The sequence below is a fragment of the Lutra lutra genome, chromosome 10, assembly GCF_902655055.1.
Source record: "Lutra lutra chromosome 10, mLutLut1.2, whole genome shotgun sequence".
NCBI classification, from domain to species: Eukaryota; Metazoa; Chordata; class Mammalia; order Carnivora; family Mustelidae; genus Lutra; species Lutra lutra.
Window position 1 is genome coordinate 18,925,002 of NC_062287.1, and position 27,396 is coordinate 18,952,397.

Below are 27,396 nucleotides of genomic sequence, written 5' to 3' on the forward strand. Positions count from 1 at the left end.
GTCTCCAGTCCGAACCTCTGCCCAGAAAAGTCCTCTAGATGTCTTCCCTGCTCCTTCCCACTCCTGGCCCCCTGATGGCTCCCTAACTCTTTCATGGTGGACAGTGGATATAATTTTGCATCAGCTTACCTTGGACAGTACGGGAAACAAAATCCGATCAGAAGTATGGTTCCCATGGTGGTCCCTGCAGACCCTTGCCTCAGAAGCTCAAGACTGGAATGTGTTCACCATGGCCATTCTGAATGAAGTCTTTTTTCTCTTCGCATCCAGTTGGTTCTCCTGGAGAGAACAGGTCCTTGGAGTGCTAATTAATCACCAGCCTCGGTTCACAGCAAACCCTCAACACTCTGCCCCTAACCCTTCCTCTAATATGTTTTTACCCAATTAAGAGACTCTTTGGGGCGTTTCGGATGCTGGCCCGTGTTCTCCTGGCCTGGGTCAAGCATGAGATCCAAACCCCGGGGAGATTGTCAGCAGTGGTGAGGGTCTGGCTCCTTGCTCCAGGCCCCCATCTGAGGGATGGTGCGCCCTGCTGGTTGTGGTGGCATTTCCCACAGAGGCGAGGCCTTTGTGTGACCTCCTGTATTCTCGTGACTCCCCTGGGAGGCTGCTGAGCAGGTATTACGGATCGAAAATGGTCAGGTAGGGGACACCTGGGTGGCTCAGTGGGTTAAAGCCTCTGCCTTCAGCTCAGGTCATGATCTCAGGGTCCTGGGATTGAGCCCCCACATCGGGCTCTCTGCTCAGCAGGGAGCCTGCTTCCCCCTCTCTCTCTGCCTGCCTCTCTGCCTACTTGTGATCTCTCTCTCTCTCCCTGTCAAATAAATAAAATTTAAAAAAAAATCTTAGAAAATGGTCAGGTAGGAGGCAGGTAGCCTAGACCCTTTTCTGTGGTTGCCCCTAATTCTCCATACCATGTGGTCAGTTCCAGGATGAGGGACAGTTTCACAGAACAGGCAAAAAAGGAAAAAAAAAAAAAGAACATCGATTACTTCTGTCTTAAAGATAAAAATTCTAATCCTTCAGTATGATGTACACTTTCAGCTGTTAAGTAAGACACCGATTTTTCTTTTTCTTGTACAAGGTTCAGAATAGATGGGATATTTAGAGACAAACTAGGGCCCATCTGGTAGTTTAACAAATGTCCACCTGATGGCAAAGGAGGAGATGCCACAGTAGCGCATTCAAACCCAAGGGCTTTCTGAGAGTTTTCCTCCTCATTCACATCAGTGTTGATTCCTGAAGGAGAAAGCCTTTGGGTCTGTAATAGGGGCAGGTCGGTGGGAGGGTGCAGGGAAGCAATCATTTCCTGGGCAGGTGTGCATCAAGAAGAGTTGATTTCAGGAAGAAATTCAGAAATGAGGACTGTCTCAGAGACAGGAACTCAGGTTTCCAGTAGAAAGAATAGACCTACCTTCTCCAACGTCTGTGTGTGTGTGTGTGTGTGTGTGTGTGTGTGCGTGTGTGTGTGTGTGTGTAAAATCAAATGTGGGATAGTAAATCTGTATTCATGCTTCTAGGTGAAGCCAGGGATACCCTTAAAAAACACTAGCTCCCAGGTTCAGCCCAAACCGGACCAACTGTCAGGGTTTCTCACATTGCCAGATCTTTATTTCGCACGTTCACGTGATGGTACGAACTGTCAAAGCCAGAGCTGTAGAAAAAGGAGCTGTTTCACTGAGGACGGTTTATATTCACAATGTTAGTTTCAACAGAACTCGGTCCTGGTTGACCAGGAAGCCTTTCCGCGTAGGAGGTTGGAGCCCTGGGCAGGGCTGGGATGTAACCGAGCACCGAGGCTGGGCTGCCCGGGTTCATGTATCAGTCCCTGCGTGCAGTGTGTGTGCCCCAAACCTTCGCTAAGTGTCTGCAGGATGCTGGGGAGCCTGCTGGAGTCCAGGCTGCATAATGTGTAGCGGCTCAGGGCGCCTGGGTGGCTCAGTCCATTGAGCGTCTGATTCTTGGTTTCAGGACAGGTCATAATCTCAGGGTCATGAGATCAAACCCTGTGTTGGGCTCCATGCTCATTGGGGAGTCTGCTCCCCACCCCCGCCAGCTCCTGTGCACGTGTGTGCCTCTCTCTCTTTCTTTAAAACAAATAAATAAATCTTTTTTTTTTTTTTTAAAGATTTTATTTATTTATTTGTCAGAGAGAGAGAGAGCATGAGCACAGGCAGACAGAGTGGCAGGCAGAGGCAGAGGGAGAAGCAGGCTCCCCGCCGAGCAAGGAGCCCGACGTGGGACTCGATCCCAGGACGCCGGGATCATGACCCGAGCCGAAGGCAGCCGCCCAACCAACTGAGCCACCCAGGCGTCCCACAAATAAATAAATCTTAAAAAAAAAAAAAAAGATGTCTAGAGGCTCACTGCTGGTGGGCATCATGGTGTTCTAGAAAGAGTGAAATCCCTGAAGTCAAAACGGATTTAGGATTGACTCCCTTCTTCCTTATTACCCACATCTTTAGAAGCAACTTACTCACCTTTGCTCAGCCTCAGTTTACTCGTTTGTAAAAGTCTTTCCTTGAGAGGAATAAATGAGATAACGTGTAAAGTGCCACCCCGTTCATAGTAGGTGCTTAGTAAGAGATACCTGCTATGACGAGGATGGCATGAGATTTCACTTCCTAATGATCTGTGCTCTGCTGTCCTTGAAGAAGCAGAGACAGGGGACTTCTAGAATATTGATCGCCCTTAAAATGTCAGATGTGGACACCAAGGATAAAGAGATGAAGGCATGGGATTTCCCCTTGAGCATTTTCTTGTCTCCTGGTGAGACGTTCCTATAAGTACGCAAATATAATAGAATGTGATAACAGACACGGGATTTCGTATAAAGTAGTAAAACTAAAGAATTTGGACGCTAAAGTGCCTAACTGGTATGAATCTTGCATACGCTTTGAAATGTAATCCTCTCAACAACCCTGTCACATAGGGGCTGTTACTATCTTTATGTTAGAGTGTAGGGAATGGAGGCTCAGTGGAGGCCCCAGATTTGTTGCAAAATAGCACAGCCACTGTACTTGGGGTGAGGGCAGGGGAGAGGGAAGAGGGGGCCGGGGAACCCAGAAAGGCTCCACGGAAGGAGTTGTGCTCCACTGAGAGCTGCAGGCTGAGTAGGAGTCTGTCCATGGGCAGCATTCCCAGGCGAGGGAACAAGACGTACATAAGCACGGAGGTGGGAGAAAGGCGTGTTCAGGGACTTCAAATACTTGAGCGTCACTGCCGATCATGGCCGATGGTGGGGAGCTGGTGAGTGGCTAGTCCTCATCTTTGCCCAGATAGGCAGGTACATGCCTCACCATGCCGCAGCCTGCCATGACAGAGTGGGCTTCTTTATAGAGGAGGAGAAATGAGGGAGAGATTCTGAGCACGGGGGTTCCTAGGTCACCTTACAGAGACTCTTGGGGAGAAAAGTCATTTTGGTCCTACTGGGAGAGATGGATTTAGGGGGCTCATGTTGAAGGCAGATTGGCAATTATTTACCCATCCGGTCCCTATTTAACACATTTAGTGAGCACATACTATATGCTAGCTACTCTTACAGGCGTTGGGGGCTGCAGCCATGAACAGGCTAAGTGTTAGGCTAAGTGTTGTCTCCCCTCTCATGGTGCTTATGTTGTACTGGGTGGAAATAGGTATCAACAAATAAGTGAATAAGACAGCATCCAGCAGTAGCAGTGGTTATAAAGAAAATGGTAAAGGGTGGTACAGTGGACCAGAGCTTTTTGGGGTAACACTAAGGTGGGTGGGAAGGGACAGCTTACTGACCTGGTGACATTTAAGCCAAGATCAGATGAAGGCGTTTCTGAATTAGACTAGCGAGGACAGAAAAGGAGGAACTGGTTGAAGAAGAAATGTGTTAAGTAGGTTTGACAAAGCTTGCCTATAGCTGGGTTGAGGAGGGCACCTGGTGTGAACCTAAGCTCTCTAGCAGGGGCAACAAATAAAAGGCAGCACAGGCCAGAGGTTAAATTCCTGCCTGGGCTCTGATGGTGCTTCCAAGTGCATGATGTGTCATCCTGGGCAAACCACTCCACCACTGTGCCTCAGTCTCCTTATCTATAAAATGGGTATGGTAATGATTCATACCTCATGAGTTACTGGGAGGAGCTTGTGTGTTTGTGTCTATGATAATTAGCATAGCACAGTGCCTGGCACATGGCTCGTATTATATATGTGCTTGCTATTGTTATTTTTTTTTTTTAAGATTTTTATTTATTTATTTGACAGAGAGAAATCACAAGTAGGCAGAGAGGCAGGCAGAGAGAGAGGAGGAAGCAGGCTCCCTGCTGAGCAGAAAGCCCGATGCGGGGCTTGAGCCCAGGACCTGGGATCATGACCTGAGCCGAAGGCAGTGGCTTAACCCACTGAGCCACCCAGGCGCCCCGCTATTGTTATTAATATTATATTTATCATTATTAAAACGTTGAGTAAAGTGGGAAGAATTTGAAGAGCAAGGGTGGTGGTGAGTTTAACTTAGACACGTCGAGTGTGTAGGTGGGGAGAGAAACCAGCCAGTTGGCTATACCTGTTTAAAGCTCAGGAGACAGAGCTGATATATTTTTTTAAGATTTTATTTATTTATTTGATAGACAGAGATCACAAGTAGGCAGAGAGGCAAGCAGAGAGATAGGGGTGGGGGTGGGGAACAGGCTCCCTGCTGAGCAGAGAGCCCGATGCGGGGCTCGATGCCAGGACCCTGAGACCATGACCTGAGCTGAAGGCAGAGGCTTTAACCTACAGAGCCACCCAGGCACTCCCAGAGCTAATATTTTTTTTTTTTTAAGATTTTATTTATTTGACAGAGAGAGATCACAAGTATACAGAGAGGCAGGCAGAGAGAGGTAGGAAGCAGGCTCCCTGCTGAGCAGAGAGCCCGATGTGGGACTCGATCCCAGGACCCTGAGATCATGACCTGAACCGAAGGCAGCGGCCCAAACCACTGAGCCACCCAGGCGCCCCACAGAGCTAATATTTTTTTTAAAAAAGATTTTATTTATTTATATGTCACAGAGAGAGCACACCTACAGGGGGAACAGCAGGTAGAGGGAGAAGTAGGCTCCCTGATGAGTAGGGAGCCCAATGAGGAACTCGATCCCAGGACCCTGGGATCATGACCTGAGCTGAAGGCAGACACTTAACCGACTGAGCCACCCAGGCATCCCGAGAGAACTAATATTACTTGTTTGGAAATGAAAATGTAGTCAAGGCAAGAGTCTTAGGGTCAGCAGAGTGTAAGCAGAAGGCAAAGAAAGAAGGAATCTGCAAAATGTTGCCCACTGCAGCTGGGAAAAGTAGGAGACAGAAATAACAGACTCGGAGCACCTAGGTGGCTCATCGGGTTAAAGCCTCTGCCTTCAGCTCAGGTCATGATCTCAGGGTGCTGGGATCAAGCCCCGCATTGGGCTCTCTGCTCAGCAGGGAGCCTGCTTCCCCCTCTCTCTCCCTGCCTGCCTCTCTGCCTACTTGTGATCTCTGTCTGTCAAATAAATAAATAAAATCTTAAAAAAAAAAAAAAAAGAAAGAACAGACTCAAGGCAGGATCAAAGAGGAAAGAGGCAGGTAAGGTAAGCACCATCTTTTTTTTTTTTCTTTTTAAAGATTTTATTTATTTATTTGAGAGAACATGAATGAGAGGGGGAGGGAGAGAATCTGAAGCAGACTCCACGCTCAGAGCTCAACGTGGGGCTCGATCCCACAACCGCAAGACCATGGCCTGAGCCAGAACCAAGCATTGGATGCTCAGCTGACTGTGTCCCCAGGGGTGCCCCACGAAATGGGATCTTCTGCAGTGACCGTTCAGAGGTCCCTGGTAACCACAGAGCAGTTTTAGAAGGGTGTAGGTGAAGGGAGGAAGAAGAGAGGGAGCAAGGAGAGTTTATTCTAGGAGTTTTTCCGGGAGGAAGAGATGATACCTAGAGGAGAAGGCAGGGGTGACTGGGGAGAAATTGTTTTAATGGAGACACAGCCCTTTTTATTTTATTTACTTTATTTTTTAAGATTTTATTTATTTGAAAAGAGACAGAGATCACAAGTCGGCAGAGAGGCAGGCAGAGAGAGAGGAAGGGAAGCAGGTTCCCCACTGAGCAGAGAGCCCAACGCGGGGCTCAATCCCAGGACCCTGAGATCATGACCTGAGCTGAAGGCAGAGGCTTTAACCCACTGAGCCACCCAGGCACCCCGACACAACCCTTTTTAAATCTGAAGTGGAAACTGGTAGGTCAGTGGTGTGAATTTAAACAGAGGATGTGGTTCATTCTTGTGCTCAGTAAACACTTAGCCATTGTGCGTTAGCCACTCACTGAGTTCCCAGTCTCGTTGAAGAGACAGGATGAACAGGACTGAGGGTATGACTTAGAAAGTACAAACCTGGATGTGGGCATTGAAGGAAGGGTTCCAGGAGCTTGCATGTGTCCATGGACTGGACAGAGGATGGAGGGGGCAGGGTGAGGATGGAGGGGTTGAGCTAAGACTGGAAGGGAGGAGGACTTTGAGGTGAGCAGGAGGCAGATGACACGGGTGGGGTTGGGGGGCATGACAAGGGCTTGAGTCTTTATGTGGAGAGCACCCAGAAGCCACTGCAAGTCTTTTTTTTTTTTTTTTTTTTTTGTTCTTTAAAGATTTTATTTATTTATTTGACAGATCACAGGTAGGCAGGCAGGCAGATAGAGAGGAAGGGAAGCAGGTTCCCCACTGAGCAGAGAGCCCAACGCGGGGCTCAATCCCAGGACCCTGAGATCATGACCTGAGCCGAAGGCAGAGGCTTTAACCCACTGAGCCACCCAGGTGCCCCAAGCTACTACGAGTCTTTAAGAAGGGAGCTGACAGCATCCGATTTGCATTCTGAAGATTGCAGTGTGGAGGAAAGGTGGCTGCAGAGGGAGCGAGCACCTGGGGCAGCCCAGAGGCCATTGCTGTAGAGTCCATTTAAAGGATATTGGTGGCTTGGACTTGGCAAGATGGTAGTTGTGGAGGGAAAAAAAAAAAAAAAAGAAAGAAAAGAAAGATAAGAAGTAGATGAATTCAGGATACATTTTAAGGGGATTCAAATGTCCAGGACTTTGTGATGGATTGGATTTAGGGTGTGAGAAGGGAGGTCTTGGGAGTTAGTTCCAGGATTCCGATGTGGTCAGCGGGCTCGTGGCCCCTATGGGAGATAAGGAAGCAAGGTTTCAGAGGAGGCAAGGAAAGATCTCGATCACAGGTGGAAGGATTGGCCTGGACCAGATCCTAATGGAGGTGGATGTAAGTGAGTTCCCACGCCACGTGGCAGGAAGGTGAGGGGGTGAATAGCGGCGGGACCTGTCTTCTCCGCATCGTGGGAATGAGATGATCTCCTAAGATCAAAGGAGGGGGAATGAGAATTGTGTGAGCTTTGGGTATGGTTAATTTGGGGATTTCTTTATTATTATTATTTTTTTATTTTTTAGAAGATTTTATTTATTTATTTATTTATTTGACAGAGAGAGAGAGAGAGGGATATCACAAGTAGGCAGAGAGGCAGGCAGAGAGAGAAGGGGAAGCAGGCTCCCTGCTGAGCAGAGAGCCCAATGCGGGGGCTGGATCCCAGGACCCTGAGATCATGACCTGAGCTGAAGGCAGAGTCCTAACCCACTGAGCCACCCAGATGCCCCAGTTTGGGGATTTCTTGCATCACCTTTTCTCTCACTCACAGGAAAGGTGTTCCCGTCTTACCTGTCTCCCCGGAACTCACCTCGTTTCTTCCAGGTGCGCTAGGGAGGGCACGTGTTATGGGACCCGTTTTACAGGTGGAGTGCTGGGCTGTGGTTCGTTTGTCCAGCACTTGCCTCGTGGTTTGCGCTGTCCGGTTCACTTCTCTGTCTCCCCCCCGCCGGCCCACGAGACCCCGGAGGACAGAGACCGTATCTCTTCTGTCTGGCACAGAGGAAGCGCTCCACAGATGCTTGTGGAATTCACGAGTGAACAGATGGAGAAACCAAAGTAATGGAATTTGAGGCCAAAGGCCAGGCCTCCGGAATTGCAGGCTCAACTGATTTCAGCTCTGGTCTAGCCACCAGAATGGAGAGCCTCCTGGTAGAAGGAAGGATACTTTCAGTTCTGCTTCTTCTAGCCCAGAAATTGTCCCCAGACAGCCTACTTCCAGAGTGCTCGAGCTCCATCTGCGTGCCCGGCCCCCAAGTTCCCTGCGGCCCGGCAGCCGCTCAGGTGACCTCTGCAGTTGGCTCCCTCAGCACGAGGAAGGAGCCCAGTCCAAACCTTCTGGGAGCAGGGCCCGCCGGCCCTCCCCCTCCAGCTGACATCACAGGCAGGTAAAGCTCCAGCCTCCCTGTCTGAGGACAAAGAGGAGGAGGAAACTCACCAAGTGCCCAGAGCACTGCCAGATGTGGGAAGATGGAGGAGGGCCCTGTTTGGACCTGTGGCTTGGGCCAACGCCAGAGGGGATCCTGGTGACACGGAGCCTCGGGCTCTCCTGCCCCGGGCCCTGTGCCTGCCCGGGTCTTGGATCGCCCAGCAGGGCTGGGAGGGCTTGTGGGCAGGTGGTCCGGCCGACAGCTGTCAGAGCTGCAGAGGCCGAGTCCCGTCCAGGTGGCTCTGGAGTGAGCCCCCAGCCCTTAAGGTCCCGGCTGCCATGTGGTGGGCCCTCCCCTGAGCTCAGCATGGTACAGAATCTGCACTCCGAGGCTGTTTCCTGCAGCGCGGCTGTCAAGCAAGCCTGTCACTACCACGTCTCCTCCCTGAGGAAAAAGCTGTCCTTTCTGCGAGCCAAGTAGGTGGCAGGGGACCCCCCCCCGCCCCCGAGGGTGAGAGTGTGACCAGTTGGCCCTTGGGCTGGTTGGGGATGACTGGGGGCTCTTCACAGAGGCAGCTTTCGGGGTTGGCTCTCGTGTTTGGGGCTCTGGTAGTTCTTTGCCAGGGGGGACGGGTCCTCAAGACGGGGGAGGAGTGATCTGTTGCAAGAGGCCGAAGGCAAAGGATAGAAGGGTGCCGCCAGCTGAGGCTGGGTGGCCCTTCATCGGAATGGATGGAATGCTTGACGGGGCCTTACTAGGTGTCTGCCCAGGGGGTTAGTGGCTCTCCTGGTTTTTCATAACCGGCCAGGGAGGATTGTCTCTTGTGTGTTAAATTACTTCAGGTGGTAAAGAACTTGGAGGTCGCAAGAGAGAGGTGCTGTGGAGGGTGATGTATTCTAACTGGCGTCTCTGGGGTGCTGATCATTTCCTTCCAGTGACAGGGAACCTGTGAGGGAGGCATTCGGAGGTGTGGACGTCACGGGTTCACTTCTTAGAGGTAGTCACTGGGGCCTCTGCCCCGACCCCAGAGCTGCTCGAGTAGGCAGCCGGGGAGGTCAGAGGATAAGCGGGGTGGGGGGTGCTCTCTCCCAGTGTGGCGCCCCCCTCGCTGGCAGAACCGTGGGCAGGGGCTCCGTGGTGGCCATGCCCCCTTGGTCTCTGCAGCAAGAAGAGGAGAGGAGGTGTCCTAGAGGAGAAAGACGCTCCAGCCCCCAAGGCCAGAGGGGAAACTCAGAGGCTGACAGCTCTTGGAGAGGGGGGGCATGTAAGCTTATGGGCAGGTTTCTGGGTGTGTTTTTGTGAAGAGGAATATAGCAGTAAGGGGAAGGAAAGATGGACAAGTGGAGGGAGGGTGGTGAGAGACTGAATAGATTTCAGAGGTCAATTGGGGCTGGAGGTGTTGTAGATGACTTGATCTGATTCTCTCTCACACAGGCCCGTGTGCAAACACCCATAGGCGTGGTTGCCCATGAGTGCTTAGCCGTCTTTTGATAAGAGTTGTCTCCCCTGGGGTGTTCTCATATGGCAGAATTTTGGAGGACAGTGAACAGAGACTGAGTCCTTACTCTTACGAGGTGACTTCTCAGGTGCCGACCGCCCAGGTTACCTGCACACAGCAGACATCCGACACGCGATGGCTGAATGAGGGATTCCCCCTGAGATGCCCTGTCACTGCTGGTGACAGAGGCCGGCTTCCCTCTGGGGTCCTGTGGAACTCAGGAGCCTGTTGGAGACTCCATGACCTTCGGTGGCTCCCTGGCTCTAGCACTTACTGGCTATGGAGCTCTCACAAAATCATTCTGGCCTCTTTGAACGTTTCCTTCCTTAAGAATGGAAACACGGGGGCGGGGGTGTGCCTGGATGGCTCAGTCAGTTAGGTGTCTGCCTTTGGCTTGGGTCATGATCTCGGGGTCCTGGGATCGAGTCCCGCATCGGGCTCCCTGCTCAGCGGGGAGCCTGCTTTTCCCTCTGCCTGCCGCTCCCCCTGCTTGTGCTCTCTCTCTAGTAAATAAATAAAATCTTAAAAAAAAAAGAACAGAGACAATTGTATCTACTTTGTGGAGACTGGGGGGTTCAAAATGAGATAAAATGGGAGAAGGTCCTAGCCCTGTGTCTGGATACAGTAAATGATATGATATGTCCTTTTTGTTGGCAAATGGTAGCCTGGAGCCAAGCCTGTGAGTAAGTGGAAGGGGAGTTTTGAGCTCCTGAAAGCTGTCTGTCCGTGGGAGGACTTGGTTAGGCTAAGGCAGGGGAGGCCAGTCGCATAAACCTGGGTCCTCACTTTCCCAGCTGATTTCCGTCTGAACACTGATCATGTTGTCACTGTATGTATCTGTTGGCCTGGTGGTCACGTCTCCCCCACTAGGGCCCAAATCTCACGAGAGCAGGGGGACAGTCTGGTTCACTCACTAGTGTGTATCTGACACGCAGTGCAGTGCCCGACACACGCTAGGTGCTCAGTGAAGATTGGTTAATGAGTAAATGAGCACCTGAGTAACTGTCTAAGGCTTTTTGCTTTTTTTTTTTCTTAAGGATTTTATTTGTCGTAGAGAGAGAGCACAAGCAGGGGAGCAGCAGGCAGAGGGAGAAGCAGACTCCCCGCTGAGCAGGGAGCCCGGTGTGGGGCTCTGTCCCCAGACCCCCAAGATCATAACCTGAGCCAAAGGCAGACACTTGACCAACTGAGCCACCCAGGCGCGCCACTGTCTAAGGCTTTTTGCCAGCTCTCACATTCTGTGATCACAGGATTGTGTAGCTGTGCCCCAAACTGAGGGCCACTGACTAGCCCTTCTGTATCTGTTAATCTTTGTGACATTTTCATGGTCGCGGTCAGTGGCTTGTGACTGCCCCTCCTATATTCTTCTTTGGATCCACATACACCTCTGGTTAGGTGACGGCGTGGTCTTGGACAGACCGCACACATGGTGTTGGAACAGGAGAGAGAAACACCTTATTTTAGGTCTGGGCAGAGAAGCGAGTGGGCGCTCCTGTCTTCCCCTCCCTCCCCGAGTTCCCAGTTCGTAGCTTCTCTTTGGCAGGCCTGGCTGGGTCTGTGGCCGTCAGCAGAACTGTCTGCAGGTGTAACCGTCACCTGCTCCGTGTTCCTCCTACTCCAGCATTTCTCCTTTCCTGCCTGAGAAAGGGGGCTGTTAATTATAGCTCAGCAAACTGTGCTATCTTGGCCGATGCCGGAGTTGGGATCTGGATTTGAACAACCGGCAGGCAGGCAGATGGTAAACCTCGTTCCCCAGCTTCCCCACCTCCTGCTGGGGAGAAATCCCATCCTCCTACCAGTGGGAGTGGAGAAGGAATGTGAGTGGGTGGCAGTACCCCGGGGGCTCGGGCCGAGACTCCACCTCCAGCTTGCCCTGCCCTGCTGCCTCCTTTGTCTCCCTCTTATCCAGTCTTGAGGTGCAGTTGGAGGCCAGAATCCCAGAGTTCTCCTTCGAGCATGTTACTGACGAATAATGGGAGCTCAGAGCACCTGTTTGCGGAGACCACGCCCTGCTTTCCCTTTGAGGCGATGAATAATAAGTCATTGTACCAGAAGTTGATACTCTAACTTGGTTGCAAACCTGAGTCAGTGAAACATTTTTGAGCTGTTTCCACCAATATATATACATATTTCCACCAATATACACAAACACACACATGTGTGTATATACACGCATATACACACACGTACATATATGCATACATATATATGCATGTGTGAATGCATTTATATAAATTATATACATGCACTGCTGTACTGAATATTTTGCTCATTATGTAATTAAGCAGACGTTTTAAAAGGATGAGATAAAAAGAAATAGAGATCTATGCAAGTTCTAATACTTCCCTTCCTGCATTGTCCCCGTGAGTGCTCATTACCCCTTGATCATGAGCAGTGTCCTCCGGAGACCAGAGGGGCCATACGGGGTGTCACGATCCCATGCGGGGCTTATCCAGTGTGCAGATTCCTGGGCCCCTCTCTCCAGTTCTGAGCCCTGTGGACTGCGGTGGGCCTAGGAACTTGCATAGTTACCACGCATCCCGAGCGATTCTGACTCTGGGGGTCTTGAACCACGCTCGGAGAAACGTGACCCGTGGTCAGAAGCCTCCTGTTAACTCTGCTCTAGTGAACATCAAGTACGCAATTTAATAGTGAATGGTCATGGGACAGGGAGAGCCCAGCGTCCTAGGGAGCCTCTGGCAGACCCATGGCGCCTTTTTAATGCCTAGCCCTCAGGGGCCCTGGTATCAGTGCATCGCTTCTGTTCTCCCGCAGCTGTTGGCTGCATGGCCCAAGAATCCTGGTTCTGCAGCAGGGGGAGAGGTGGGCAGGGTGGGGATATGTAATTAAATTAATCATTTCATCTTATCTGTCACCAACTTTGCAGGTTGCTCAATGCTGCTTTTCTTCTTATCCTCTGACGGGTGAGCAGCAAGCAGCTCCCTGCTGGGCCCCCTCCCTCTTCGCCATTCCCTAGTCTGAAGGTTAAAGTCTCTGTCCAGATGCGAGAAACCCGTCATAACCCGGGGGCAGATTGTTCTGGGATTGGAAGAGGGGCTGAGGCTGTGGACGGCTCCTGGGGACCTCCGCTCCTGGCCCCCAGACACTAACACAGACACTCCCTTGTGTCTCTGGTATGAGCTGGTTGGGGGAGTCCCTTGGGAGGACCAGGGCTAGGCTTGAAACACTGAGTTGATTCGTGTGGCCCCAGGACAGACTCATTAGGGGGATCCACGGAGTGAACGGTTGTCTCTGTTGAACTCCTTTCCCTCTAGAAGTGAAACACCGGGGTTTCCTTTTCTTGGCCTCTCAATGAATGGGTGGACTTGGCATCTGGCCGATGTCCTTATAAATGGGGGGTGGGACCTAGATCTGCAGAGGTGGCCTGAAGAAGGGATTTAAGGAAGCTGATCCTCTCTGCTCCTTCCTCAGTTGTGAATTTCTTCTTCAGTCCCCACATCAAGTGATCATCTGCCTCTTTGTGAATAACTTCCATAGTGGGAAATCGAAGGAAATTAATTGGGGTTTCTTTCAGTAAAGAAACTTCGAGTTAGGGGAAACTACAGAAACGGTACAAATGTGGTGAGCAAATCTAAGAGAACACAGAATGTCCGTGAACTTAGTCTGTGGGCACCATAAAAGTTCCGAGGTATTATCTGTTATGACTAATAATAATCATATTTCGATAATAATAATAATAATAATATAATTATAATAATGTAATAATTATATATAATATATTAATATAATAATATAATAATAATAATGTTTTGAGAGTCTGTTATGTGTTCAGCAGTGTGCTTTCCATGTCCTTTCTTACTTAACTATGCTAACAGGCCTGTAAGAACTTAGGTTGTCCACTGTCATTCCTTATAAGTGACAGAACTGAGATTCAACTCCAGAGCTGCCTTTTATGACTTCCCCTTGAGAGAGCATCCATGTGGCCGTTGGGACACTTGGGGCGCCCAGTGCTGAACCTTCTGCTTTTCCTTATGTTGGATGGATCTTTCTTCCCCTGTCTCCTGGACTTGAAGCTCCAGATGAGGAGTTTGTGAGTCCGTTAATGAAGATGATTTGTGGCAAAGCTTCAAGCCAGACGGAACAGAAGACAAATTGACAAGGAGGGAATAGACCCCAGTGACTCTGAATGATTCAGTTAAATATGCCTGAGAGCCAAATAGGGTTTTGTGTTTTGTTTTTGTTTTTTTGTTTTGAGTGTGTTTCATATGCCTTGTTGATTTTTGAGAAGTGCCGTAGGTTTTTAACAGGTTACTTATAGGAAAGTTCTAATACATTTCTGATGCTTTCTTTCGGTTCAGTATTATGTCTAAACCACAGAACAGAACTGTGGTCGCTCTGATTTCTCTGTTGGTATCAGGTGAAGGTCCTCTAGGTGTTGGCCTGAGCAACAAAAGTTCTTTACCTTCCCTTGCTCTTTGTCTGCTGGGCTCGCCAGCACCCCCTGCTGGCAGTGGCTTTGCTGGAGAAGAGAGAGTGGCCACCAGATCCCCTCAAGTAGTGAGATGGGTGTTATTCAGCAGGCAGGAGGCAGGGGGCGTGGCCTGGATTCCCCTCCTACTATGGAGGGCAGGACTTTCCACCTGGCCCTACACCCCCACCTCATAGGACCAGGACAGTAGGAGGGGGGAACTGCAGACTTGATGGCCAGATGAGCTGAGCAATTGGGTTTGTATGTTCGTCTTAGACCCTTCACTCAGATTCTTCTGGGGCCAGTGAGTTCTTCTTTGGATATATATTACTCCCCCCCACCCCCACCCCGTCCTTCTTTTCTTCCCCATCCCGCCCAGCTTCTGTAGCTTTGTGGACTGTTTTCATTTTCTGATGCAATTGCAACAGCCCTCCCTGGTGGGTCCTGTATTCTTGGAGGGTGGTAGGGACCAAGCAGCGGTCTGGAGAGGGTGGTCGTCCCTGGAAGCATTCCCCTCCACATTTCCCTTTGAGTGTGCTGGCTTTGCCTCTCTTGCCTAGCCCCTGGCCCAGGACTTGGCCAAGATCTGTAGCTGCGTCCTTCAACCTCGGTCCCAGTTCCCTAGAAGAAACCTGAGAGCAGAACGCTCCTGACTTGGAGACCATCCCTCGGTCGCCCGCTCACCTTTGGTCCATCCTGGCAGCTGCCCAGAATGGGGGATGCAGCCGCTCTCCACGGGAGTCCCCGAGCCTGCTGAAGCTTGCTGCGCTGTCCAGCGGTCAGGTCACTGACCATGGTCTGGTGTCCCGTCTGCTCTCTCCCTCGCTTCAGCAGTGGTCCCTAGCGGGCCTCTCCAGCAGCCTGCGTCCAGTGATGCCCCCAGGGCATTCGGACAGCCTCACACCTTCCGTCCTAAGGCTTCTCCCATTATCTGCCTCTGGAGCACGCAGGACAGCGTGCATGGCGCCCATTTACCATGTACCCCAAAAAGCTCAGCATTGCCCTTTGCCCCCTTCCCCCTCCCTGTGGACCCCCTACTCAATTAATCCTGTGGCTTCCTAGATGTCCTCACCCTGAATGGCCATGTGAAATCTCACCCTGAGGGGTGCCTGGGTGGCTCAGTGGGATAAGCCTCTGCCTTCAGTTTAGGTCATGATCTCAGGGTCCTGGGATGGAGCCCCCCGCATGGAGCTCTCCGCTCAGCAGGGAGCTTCCCCCTTCCCCTGCTTCCCCCCTCTCTCTCTGCCTGCCTCTCTGCCTACCTGTGATCTCTGTCAAATAAATAAATAAAATCTTAAAAAAAATCTCACCCTGAATGAATCTGCCCTCTGCATCGGTGACCCTTTTCATTTTAAAAGTACTGGCACAAATCTGTCATCTGGAAGTACAGGACGGGACCAGCTGCTGGCTGGAGAGGGTAGGGAGAGGAAGGGCTTGTGTAACCTGAGCAGTGCTGGGTTGGGGGGGTTAGGGGAACTCGTGAAATATCTATTGTTCCCAACCCCTGACTGCCCTAAAGATAGTGGTTAGAAGACAGCATTGTCTTAGTGAACCTTTAGTGACTATTTTTGGTATGTGTCAGGCACTGGGCTCTCATTTAAATATCAGCATTTTGCTATGAAATAGTATAACTGGTATAACTGTTACTTATAGATCAAAAAACTGAGGCCGTGAGAGAGGTTTTATAACTTGCATAAGAGCATATACAGCTCTAATGTGATGGTCTAGAATGTGAATCCAGGCGCCTTGACTCTAGGTCCTAACCACTCTGCAGCACCTCCCTGTCCAGCTCTAAGGGCTGATGTTGAAGGGGTATCATTGATACTCCAGTTGCTTGTGAGGTCCCAGGAATTGCTAGTGGCTAAGGGGGGCAGGCCTCCCCCCTGCCTGACTTGTTGTTTTACCCTGAGGAACTTAGATGCAGAAGGGCCTGATCTGATACCAGCAAAGACCCTCAAGAGTCTTGCCTGAGATCTGAGCTTCCCTAAGCAATGGCTGAGGGGCTGGCACTGTCCCTTCTGTCTACCCTATGGCTGCCTGCGCTCAAAGAGGCCTGCCTTTCTCCTCTTGACTTCAGAGCTGCGGGTGCTGTCTTGTAGCTGACTAAAGGCTACTTTCTTTCCTCCTTGAACCTGAACCTTAATTCTTACCACCCCTCTCACCCCCTCCTGTCCTGACCGCTTGAGAAGCCCCTCCAGCCCAGCCCCGCTGCAGCACCCGGGATCTCCAGGGCATAGGCCCGCTTCACAAGATGGTTCCAGACTTGAACTCTGCAGGGTTAGCTGCCATCTCTCCAGTTTTCCTCGTGCTGAGCAGTTTCTGTCCTCCCAGATCTCCTCCCAGGTGCTTTAGTCAGGTTCTCTCGTGGAACTTGCCACTTTGCTCAGTCTCCTTTCTGCCCCCTCCAGCCTGATCAACGTCCCTGATTCTCTTTGTGAATCTTTTCTCCCCTTCTTTATTTCCGTTTGGACTCTTTTATTGTTCTTTGATGGCTTTTTACTCCACAAACTCCCCTACAAGTCCCCCTTAATGTCCACTCGTAGTTCCCGTCTTTGTTCCTTTTCTGCCCTTTTTCATATTCTGATGACCGTTTTGCCCCCCCCCCCCCCCCATTTTCATGTCTTTATTCATCTGAAAAAGCAGGTGGGTTTGTTTTCAGTCCATTCCACCTCTGCCATCTTCAGCTCTGCAGGGGACTTAAAATTTCATGTTCTGGGGGAGAGGGGTCAGCTGAATTAGGAGAAGACAAGTGGCGAGCCACTGATTAATAATAAGGAAAAAAAACAACCCATACTCTTAAGACACAGTTTTAAACCTTTTATGTGTGCTACCTTCATGTAGCATATGAGTTGAGTAACATCTGTGGCTTACAGATGAGGAATGGGGGCACAGAGAGGCTAAGTAACTTGCCTGAGGTCACACAGATGGCGGGCATTTGAGTCAGAATTCAGACTTGAGCAAAATGGCTGGAGAGATATGCTCGTCCACGTGCCTGACTGCCTCTCTCTAGGGTTGATGGTTAGTGAGCGAAAGAGATGAGGAGAAGTCACCTTCCAGCCCTGGAATCAGACATGCACGGTGGTGAGAAAACACACACACACACACCCACCCCTTTCCCCCTTCATCTGCCTCTCTTTCTGTATCCACGGAGCGAAGACGTTAAGTGACCTCTCAAGGTCTTCATGTTTCCGGACGCCTGTAGTTTGTGCGCACCCCTCCCTGCTTCATCACCATCTCTTCTGTTTAAAGTCAAGACTCCGGAGAGAAGGAATGGTACCTTTCTGGCAAAGGTGCCAGCAAGGAGTTGGCGGTCTCCGGATGGGCAGAGTGATCAGGCTGCACATTTGATCAGCAATGCAGATACGGCTGCACCACTGCACTTTGCGCCAAGAACTACATATCCCATGGTGCCCCGGGGGGGATGCTGATCTGGCCGGGCTTGGAAGCCGCTCCCCTTGGCTTCCTAGCAGTGCCTCCCACCAGGAGGCAGCTGCTTGGGAGGAGGCCCTTCCTGAAAGTGTGTCCAGCCTCTGAGCTGTCCTTAGGGAACCGGGTCCTGTACTTCCCACCACACCCTCCCCGTCCTCTGCCCAAACTCACCCTAGCCTCTCTTCAGGTATCTGGGTTTTATTTATTTATTTATCTATTTATTATTTTTTAAATTTTATTTATTTTTTTTTAAAGATTTTATTTATTTATTTGACAGAGAGAGATCACAAGCAGGCAGAGAGGCAGTCAGAGAGAGAGGAGGAAGCAGGCTCCCTGCTGAGCAGAGAGCCCGATGCGGGGCTCGATCCCAGGACCCTGAGATCATGACCTGAGCTGAAGGCAGCGGCTTAACCCACTGAGCCACCCAGGCACCCCCAGGTATCTGGGTTTTAAACCTATTACATAAGTACAGTGATTAAGGAGTTAGAATATAATACCTAGGGTAAAGTAATTAGTACGAATAATTCCCCTGGAGAGAAAATGATGTAATGATAAATGATACCATCCCATGTATCCATCTGTCTCTCCATCGTTGTCTTTTCACTAAATACTAGGCAGAATGGAACGACACGGAGTTGTAGAAGAAGCTTCTGGCCTTTAATTCAAAGAGCAGATGGCGTGGACTAGAGGAGTTACTTAGTCCATTATTTAGGTAGATTCCTTTCCGGTTAGCAGAAGTGTGGGTACAGTGACTTCTTAATGAGATTGTCTGCGTCAGGTTTTCTTTCCTTTTTCCCTTTCAGTGTTGTTCTCTCTTCTGTCTTTCTTCCTGGAATTTTCATTGGCCTCTGGGACTTACTCTTTCCCTCCTTTCTCATTGAAACCAAGCATTGCCCCCTCCCTCCTGCCCTGCCATGTCTTCTGCCTTGTCCGTTCTGTAGCTGACAGCTCTCTCCCTGCCGCTTGGAGTTCAGGGTGTTTAAATTGCCTTATAAAGTACACACAGATGATTCTAGCTGAGCGGCTCACCTGAACGCTGTGTGCTGTGCTCGCCACCCAGGGCTGTGTGACTGTCGGATGCTGTTAAGGACTGAGGTATTTGGTCGTTTGGGAGACTGGGTGCAGTCCTGTGGACATGGGTCCGATCTCTGCATGATTTTGCTGAAACAGAACATCCTCCCTCGTGGCTACCAGCCTTCTGCTCTCCATCTGTTTGTGCATTTGACTGTCAGCCCAGGGGGAGAGAGGACCGCAGGCCAGAGCGATAGCCAGGAGGAACACTGCAGGCCTCTGAGCAGAGATGGCATGTGTGGAACTGGCAGAGCCCGCACACAGCTTTTTACAGTGGAATACCTCTAGTGCCGTTCTGGCAGTGCCGCGGACCCTTTCCAGGTTGACTGTGTCTATGACCATGGGGCAGCGAGTTGAAGAAAATCAGTCCAATGGCCTAAATGGTATAGTCTACTACTTCTGTTCTTGTCCTTTTTCCTTTGGTTTTATGGAAATTTCGTGCCTCTTGGCTAATAGGATAAGATGAGATAGGTTAGGGAGACGTGACCCACTCAGTGCTTCTGGTGGCTGGAACCAGGAACGCATCTTTTCCCCTCTTCATTTTAATCCTGATAGTTGATCACTTTGGTGAGACGTTTTGGTCTACTGTGCTGCCTAAATAAAGTGAACATGAGTGAACCTTTGATTCTTTTTTTTTTTTTTAAGATTTATTAATTAGCGTGAGCATGAGTGGGAGGGGCAAAAGGAGAGGGAGAGAGACTCTCAGGCAGACTGCACAGTGAGCATGGAACCTGATGCAGGGCTCGATCCCAGGCCCCTGAGATCATGACCAGAGCTGAAACCAAGCATCAGAGGCTTAACTGACTGCTCTACCTAGGAGTCCCTGATGATTCTTTTTTTTAAAGATTTTATTTATTTAAGAGAGAGAGAGAAAGAGAGGAAGAGAGGGAGAGAGCATGAGAGGGGAGAGGTCAGAGGGAGAAGCAGACTCCCTGTCAAGCAGGGAGCCTGATGCAGGACTGGATCCTGGGACTCCAGGATCATGACCTAAGCCGAAAGCAGTTGCTCAACCAGCTGAGCCACCCAGGCGCCCCCTGATGATTCTTTTTAAAAACAGTTTCCATTGGACACAGGAGATTTGCTAATGTATACACCAACCTCTGAATATACCCAGGATTTTTCCCCCTATGTCTTGATAATGCATTTTCTTACTGTTTGGCATCTTTCACCAAAAAAGTGGGGGTCCCCAAGGAGAAATATTAAATTGAGGTTTTATATTCTCAGTGTCTGTGATAATGGAAGCAGGAGTTGGGGACCGATTGAAGGGGGGAAAGTGAAGTGGTGGGAGAGGTAGCAAGGGGTTTGGTGTCCATGAACACAGGCTTGAATCCCAGCTCTGCTGTGCTGTGTGACCTCGGGTAAGTCCCTGAAAGTCTCTGAATCTCAGTTCGGTTCTCTTGGGAAGGGAGAACAGCTTACCTCGCAGGGTTCTTGTGAGTATCAGATGAGGCAGCAGATTTGAAAATGCCCCAGAGCCTCAGGCAAATGGGAGTTGTAATTCTTACTGTTCTGTCATTAAGCCAGATGCACAAAGGCTGTGGAAACTGGTCGAATCCTGGTGGTGTCATTCTTTTGGGAAACCCTTTCCTGCTCTGTTGTTGGTCTACCTGAATGTGCACTTCGGTTGTGAAGTCAGGCTTGAACAGAAGCAGGGTCAGAGAGAAGAATGAGGGGAGGAGATGGCCAGAACGGACCCAACCGAGTGATCACAGGTTCATTGCCTTCTTCTTCCTTTTTTTTTTTCTTTTCAAAGATTTTATTTATTTATTTGACAGACAGAGATCACAAGTAGGCAGAGAGGCAGACAGAGAGAGGAAGGGAAGCAGGCTCCCTGCTGTGCAGATAGCCCGATGCGGGGCTCGATCCCAGGACCCCAGGATCACCACCCGAGCCGAAGGCAGGGGCCTAACCCACTGAGCCACCCAGGCGCCCCGCTTTTTTTTTTTTTTAAGATTTTATTTATTTGACAGACAGAGATCACAAGTAGGCAGAGAGACAGGCAGAGAGAGAGGGGGAAGCAGGCTTCCTGCTGAGCAGAGAGCCCAATGCGGGGCTCGATCCCAGGACCCTGAGATCATGACCTGTGCCGAAAGCAGAGGCTTTAACCCACTGAGCCACCCAGGTGCCCTAATTCCCTTCTTTTTTAAAATTCTCTTATATTTTAAGCTCTCTGTTGAACCCTTGCTATGCTGGATTTTTCCTCTGCTCTGGAAGCTGGACTGGGGGATGGGTAAATGAAGGGTGTTATTTCTTTCAGGGTCTCCCCTTTTTTGAGGGTAAGTCCATCTGGAATTGGGAAAGGAGTGTTGGCAGTCCTTTCCTTGCCCTTTCACTTTTTTTTTTTAAAGATTTTATTTATTTGAGAGAGAGAGAGAGAGCGAGAAAACACAAGCAGGGTCAGGGGCAGAGGGAGAAGGAGAAGCAGACTCCCCGCTGAGCAGGGAACCCGATGCGGGGCTCTATCCCAGGACCACGACCCAAGCCGAAGGCTGATGCTTCACTGACTGAGCCACCCCGGTGCCCCAACCCTTTCACTCTTTTCTGGGTGTTCATTTTCCCATTTGTAAAATGGAGCCAAAGCTTTAAGGTCCCTTCCAGCTTAACATTTCATGGGTCCGAAACCATAAGAATCAGGGACTCGGAGGATCTTAACAGCAAGGCCAGGATAACACTTTGGGAGGAGCTGGTAGAGCTGGAGCTCACGGGGAAGGAAGCCTGGAGATCCTGGTCTGCTTTTGCCTTGGTTATTCTCCTTTTTTTTTTTTTTTTTTTTTAAGATTTTTATTTATTTATTAGACAGAGATCACAAGTAGGCAGAGAGGCAGGCAGAGAGACAGAGGAAGGGAAGTAGGCTCCCCACTGAGCAGAGATCCTGATGCGGGTTTCCATCCCAGGATCCTGGTATCGTGACCTGAGCGGAAGGCAGAGGCTTTAACCCACTGAGCCACCCAGGCGCCCTCGGTTATTCTCTTTGATTGGGAGACTATCTCTAAAGGTTAGGCAGGAAGGTCAGGGGTTTAGGAGAGCACACGAGCCCCTCTCCTGCCGGTGTTGTGGAGTGTTGCCCCTTTGTGTTTCCGCCCGGGCACATACCGTGAATACGCACGCCTTGCCGTGTTCTGTTGGAGCAGAGGCTTTGCACTCTCCCTGAAACGGGAGCAGCCTCCGTGTTCTAGGGCCTGGGGTGCTCCGCTCCCTTTCCCCTGGCAGCCTCTGGCTGACACAGCCTATCCCAGGTTGCCAGAGTGAAATGGGCCAGAGAGGAAGCTGTAGTCTCAGCTCGCAGAGCGGCCTGTCCCTGCCGGGCAGGAAACCTACAGTGATGAATGGGGCCGGATGAAGTCATCCTGCTCCTCCAATCAGGCTGCTCGCCGCGAGCCAGGGGCCTCTGCAGATCCAGCTGGGCTGCCGGCTGCTCTCATGTACCATTAGACAGAGGCTGTGAGTCTCTGGGAGTGGAGTGGGGGGTGTGAACCGCCCGCTCCTGGCTTCTGTGTAGGCCTCAGTCAGTCTGAATGTTATTACAAGGTGAGTGGCTCCGCCCGGCACGTCCTCTCCCTCCGCGCTCCCCACCTAGCCGTGCGGGGCTCCGCGCCTCCCGCTTCCATCTGCGTGCCTGTACCCTCTTCTGGAGGTTGTCACGCCCGCCCCCACCGGCCCCCAGCCTCCTCCCTACCTGCTGCCCCCAGCACTTGCTCAGCACCCGCCAGCTGGCCGCTGCCCACACTCTCCCCTCTTCCTGACCTGTGGGTACCAGTTGGCCCGGTGATGGGAGGCCAGGCCCTCCCATCTCTGTGCGCTCTCCCCCAGCAGGGGGAGCCCCGGGAGACCCACACTTGCCTCCAGGGAAGAAGTCCCAGGCGAGGGGAGATGCCCCCTGACTCAGCCTGATGTGAGCACCTGTGGGAAGCCAGGCAGCCCCCTGACTTGCCGGGGACCCCAAGCCTCTTTCCTGTCCCCTCATGCGTCCCCCCCCGCAACCAGGAGAGGACAACCTGAAGGGCCATAGACAGCAGTCCGGGTCTTGTTTTCCCTGACCTTCCACAGGGGTGGTTTGTTCTCTCTGGGTGGACGTTTGTGACTCTGCCTTTTCTCTCTGGATGGTGCCGCTGCTCCTTAGGCCAAGCAGAGATCATGGAGCCGGCTGATATGGCGACAGCAAAGGTAGGATGGAAATGCTGCCGGCCGCACTGTGCGTAAGTGGCTTCGCTTGGCGAGTTCTGCCTTTGGTTCACTTTTCTCTCCCTTCCTGTCCCTCAGCCCACCAGTCCTCAGCGTCCAGGGGCTGTGTCAGAGCGGAGGGAACCCACCTGAGCAGGATGCCCTCAGGAGATGGGAGGAAGGGCTAGGTCCTGCAGAGCACACCCCTCACTTTCACATGCCCTGGAGTCTGAGCCGGGGTAGGGGGCGGGGACTCTAGCTCTGTCTGGGCTGACTTCTGTGTCTGTCGTGTTAACTCTGCCTCCTTTTTTCATTTATCCCTATCCTGTCTCTCTTTTCTGCCTCTACCTCACACCACAGTGCTCTCTCCACCCATCTGTGCCGTCCCTATCCTTCCTGCCCACCTTCTGTTTGCTTCTCTCTTCCCTCCGCCTGTTGTATAAGGAACGGGTGGGGTGGGTGTGGGCCGGTCGGTCTTGACAGCAGAGACTGCCTCTCATCCTGCAGAAGATGATGGCCTTGGGATTGGCGAGGAGTTGGGCCCTGAGTGGCAGATGCTGCTGCTGTCTCCGCCCACCACTCATCTGATGCCCCAATGAAAGTGTGGGTCTGGGCCCCTCTAGGGAGTGGTGCCCGTGGCTTTGTCGCGTGGACCCTGCTGGCTCACTAGAGGGCGTTCCTGAGACAGATTTCGAATCCCTCCTGAATCCTGCTTGCAGTTTGGAATTTGTTTTTCTGTGCATTTTCCCCAACAAGGAACTTGAACCCTTGGGAGTGGATAGGGGATCTAAGGAGGGGTCTTAGCCTCAACCCCGGCCCCTATGTGTAGGGGGAGACCTGTAGTCCTAAGAATTTCTCAGCCCTTGGTTGGGCTGGGGCTTGCCTTTTTGGTCAGATGGCAGGGTCTTCTTTGTCTCGGAGATGCGAGACTGGACAAAGCTAGACTTCTGAAGCAGTTGGGCACCCCAAGTGTATATGGAGGAGAGGATAAGGTTGGAGGCCCAGGCAGCAAGGGTACCGTGGGCATTAATGCGTTCTAGAGGTTAAGATAGGTTACTGCGAATTGCCGATGTGGGTTCCCGGCCCCTTTCTCCTAACTCCCACATGGGGTGTGATCTGACCCAGATTACTTAACCTGTAGGGATTAAGTCTTCTAGTCTGCACAGTGGTGAAAATTACACACAGCTGTTGTTTTAACCAGCTTAGACTCATCAAATACTTTTTCTTTGAAGAAAGGAGATGGTTCCATTTTGCAGAGGCCCCGACCATCCGCTAGTCCAGATTGCAGACTGTCTACTCAGGCGGGCGAGCCGTCTTTGGAGCTGGACCGTTCCTGAGGCTAGCCTTTGCTTTCAGGACCTTGAAGAGTGAATCTGATTGATCATTGGACACTGATACCATTTAACCCCAGGACAGTGATGGCTTTTTCTTTAACCTTCTGTCCTCCAAACGCTTTGGAGGGAGTTGAGTTCAGGTGCTTTCCGTCTGGGTCCATGAACCAGGAAGTTCCTTAGGAGAGGGTCCTCGAGCCTCATTTATTTGTAGGTGGAATTTTGTATCTCTCTGCATTTTTCTGGGAAGAGTACCCATGGCTCTTACCAGATCTCTAGAAGGTTTAAAACTCAGAAATGTTTAAGAAGCTTTTGCGTTTTGTAGCTCAGGTGCCGAGAGAGCTTATGGATGATGGCCGATGTACCAAATCTCTGATCTCATATCAGTGCAGTGCCAGTGTTGAGTACAAATTCATGTTATGACTCATTGGTACCTCGTTTACATATGGCTTGGATGCCTCTTCTTTAATACGTCATCGTACATAGATATATTTCTAAATTCATGTAAATGCACCTCTCTTACCTTATCCTTTCCCCTTTTAGTTCTGAGGTTCTGTTCTCAGGGTTTCTCTTAGCCCCGCCTATGTTGGGTTCAGGTACCCCAGGATGAAATAGCTTTCGGTTTGGAAGCACGGTCACTCCTGATGACAACACTACCTGTTCAGACTGCGCTGGGCTCCTGGAGGAGGGCTGTTGGGGGCATGACTTCATCTCCCAGAGTCTGGATTTTGAGGCTCTGTTACTGCATTGCCACAGTACCACCTTCCCAACCCCTCCGCCGCTGTTTTTTTTAAGGTTGTGGTTTCAGAATGGGGTCGTCTGATGTCCTGACATGACTGGGTTAAGATATTTGGATGGTAAATTGTGCCCTGAGAGTTTCTGTTTCAGCCCCGAGAACAGTTGGTGGGCATTCTTCGGTCCACACACTCGATGAGTGTGAAGTGCCAGGAATATGTCAGCAGAAGGCTCAGGGTGGAGGTTTCCGTTCGATGGTGTGTGTGCGAGCACCGTGAGCGCTTGTTCACGGGTTGTTGGGGGAGACAGATGAGTAAACATATTATGATGGTACAAGGTAATCGGGGTTGTAACAGAAGTTGAGGTCAGCAGGGAAGCGCTGAAGAACTCTTTGATGTTCCCTGGGCAGGCAGGAGGGCTTTCTAAAGGAAGCCACATTTGCTCTGAGACCCGAGGCTTCGGTGGGGGCTTCTCAGGTGGACAGGAGAAGGGAGGAGATGTTACGAACCTGCGTCAGACAGATGTGCCTTCCAGTGCTGACACCGCTGCCCTCTGCTTCTGTGACCTTGAGTGGATTTTCTTGGTCTCTCATCTCTGCATCCTTATTTGTAAGTGAGGGCGGTAGTACGGACCCTGCAGGGTTGTAGTGAGGATTAAATGAGATCACGCCTGGCACGCTGTGGCTGTTCCCCGAATAGGAGCGAGGCGAGGGGAGGAGACAGCATGAATGTGGCAAAGCCCAGGTCACTGTAAGCACTTCGGCATGATCAGGCCTTAGGAACAGAGGATGAAACGGAGACGCAGGAATTGACAACCCACAACAGCCTTACACAGTCCTGAGATTATGTTGATATTGGGAACAATCGAAAAATTTTAGGATATCATTGGATTTTCTTTTGTTTTTTGGTTTTTGTTTTGGGTTTTTTTTTTTTTTTAAGATTTTATTTATTTATTTGACAGAGAGAGATCGCAGGTAGGCAGAGAGAGAGAGGAGGAAGCAGGCTCCCTGCGGAGCAGACAGCCAGATGCGGGGCTCGATCCCAGGACCCCGGGATCATGACCTGAGCCGAAGGCAGAGGCTTTAACCCACTGAGCCACCCAGGTGCCCCTGGATTTGCTTTTGAAAGTGTACTCTCTGGCTACGGGGTAGACAGATAATTGATCATTTCCTTATTTGGTGCCATCTCCAAGACTTTTTTGTTGTTGTTGTTTGTTTTTTGCTTTTAACATAAATCTATCTTCCCTAACTCGACTATAAACTTAAAAAAAAAAATTTTTTTTTTAAAGATTTTATTTATCTAACAGACAGAGATCACAAGCAGGCAGAGAGGCAGGCAAATAGTGAGAAGGGGAAGCAGACTCCTGGCTGAGTAGAGAGCCTGATGCGGGGCTCGATCCCAGGACCCTGAAACCATGACATGAGCTGAAGGCAGAGGCTTAACCCACTGAGCCACCCAGGCGCCCCCAGACTATAAGCTTTTTAAGGGCAGAGTGCTAAGTGTGTTTCCGCTTTTTAACCCACAAGCACCCCCCCACACCCTCCAGCATCTAGCATATTACTTGGTATATAATAGATACTCAATAAAGATTTGGTAAGTGAACACACAAATTCGAGAGAAGGTACCCCTGCAGACCTAATAATGAGAATGGAAAAGCAGGTATAAAAGTGAAAGCAAGACACAAACTCGAGTCCCTCCGGGAGCTAGAATTGACATGCCTTTGTATCTGGTTCAGTGGGAGGTGGAAGAGGAGCATGGGGTGAGTGCCAAGTGTCTGACCAGGTGACTTGGTAGGTCATGGTGCCATCAACTGAAGCAGGCACCAGGAGGTCGGAGTCAGAAGGAGGTGCCAGAGGCAGTGAGAAGCTTTGTTTATTCCGGCAGGCTTTGAGGTGCCGGTGGGACATCCAGGGAAAGGTGTTCAGGAACAACTGAGAATTTGTATCTGAGGTTAGGGGAGGGGCAGGAGCTGAGTGGATTTGAGAGGCTCAGCCATACTCCAAGGCATTGTCAAAGCATTCAAGAGTAGATTTGGTCATCATGAGAAAAAAGACAACTAAGTACAACTATGTGTGGTGACGATGTTAACCAGGCTTGTTGCGATCATTTCACAACGTACACGAATAATGATTCATTGTGTTTTGCACCTGAAACTAATATAATGTTATATGCCAATTACATGTCAATAAAATCCCCTGGGTTAGGAACCTCTGTGACCCAGATGACCGCTTAAAGACAAGGGAGTTGACTGGAGAAGGCTTTCAGATCCCTCTTCCCAGCAGTTAAGAGGCAGAGCCCCTCCTCACAGCGGAATGTGAGCGCCCAGAACCCGGGAGCCCTTCCTCATAGGGAAGTCCGAATTTGGGGACGTAGCAGAGACGTTGAAAGAAACTGGTGGACTGACACAGAATTGCCACACAGTTGTTTTACTTACAGAAGGCGACAAAACTACCATCTAAAATGCCCACAA

At 50.7% G+C, this 27,396-nt stretch overlaps 1 protein-coding gene across 9 annotated transcripts in view; it reads left to right on the forward strand.

Moving 5' to 3' along the window:
* Positions 1-27,396, forward strand: part of GRAMD1B (GRAM domain containing 1B) — a 183,689-nt gene that overhangs the window by 51,880 nt on the left and 104,413 nt on the right. Inside the window, exons 4-5 of one of the 9 annotated variants that reach the window (XR_007120869.1) lie at positions 12,659-12,905; positions 14,761-15,375. The exons of 4 other annotated variants lie outside the window; for them this stretch is intronic. Coding sequence is in view for 2 of the 5 variants with exons in the window: in XM_047690885.1 (XP_047546841.1) it covers positions 14,761-14,836 (76 nt within the window). In the remaining 3 variants the exon portion in view is untranslated. Of the gene's footprint in view, positions 1-12,658; positions 12,906-14,760; positions 15,376-22,820; positions 22,865-27,396 lie in introns of those variants that run through there. 4 more of the 9 variants (XR_007120870.1, XM_047690886.1, XM_047690885.1 and 1 more) reach the window with 4 other exon arrangements.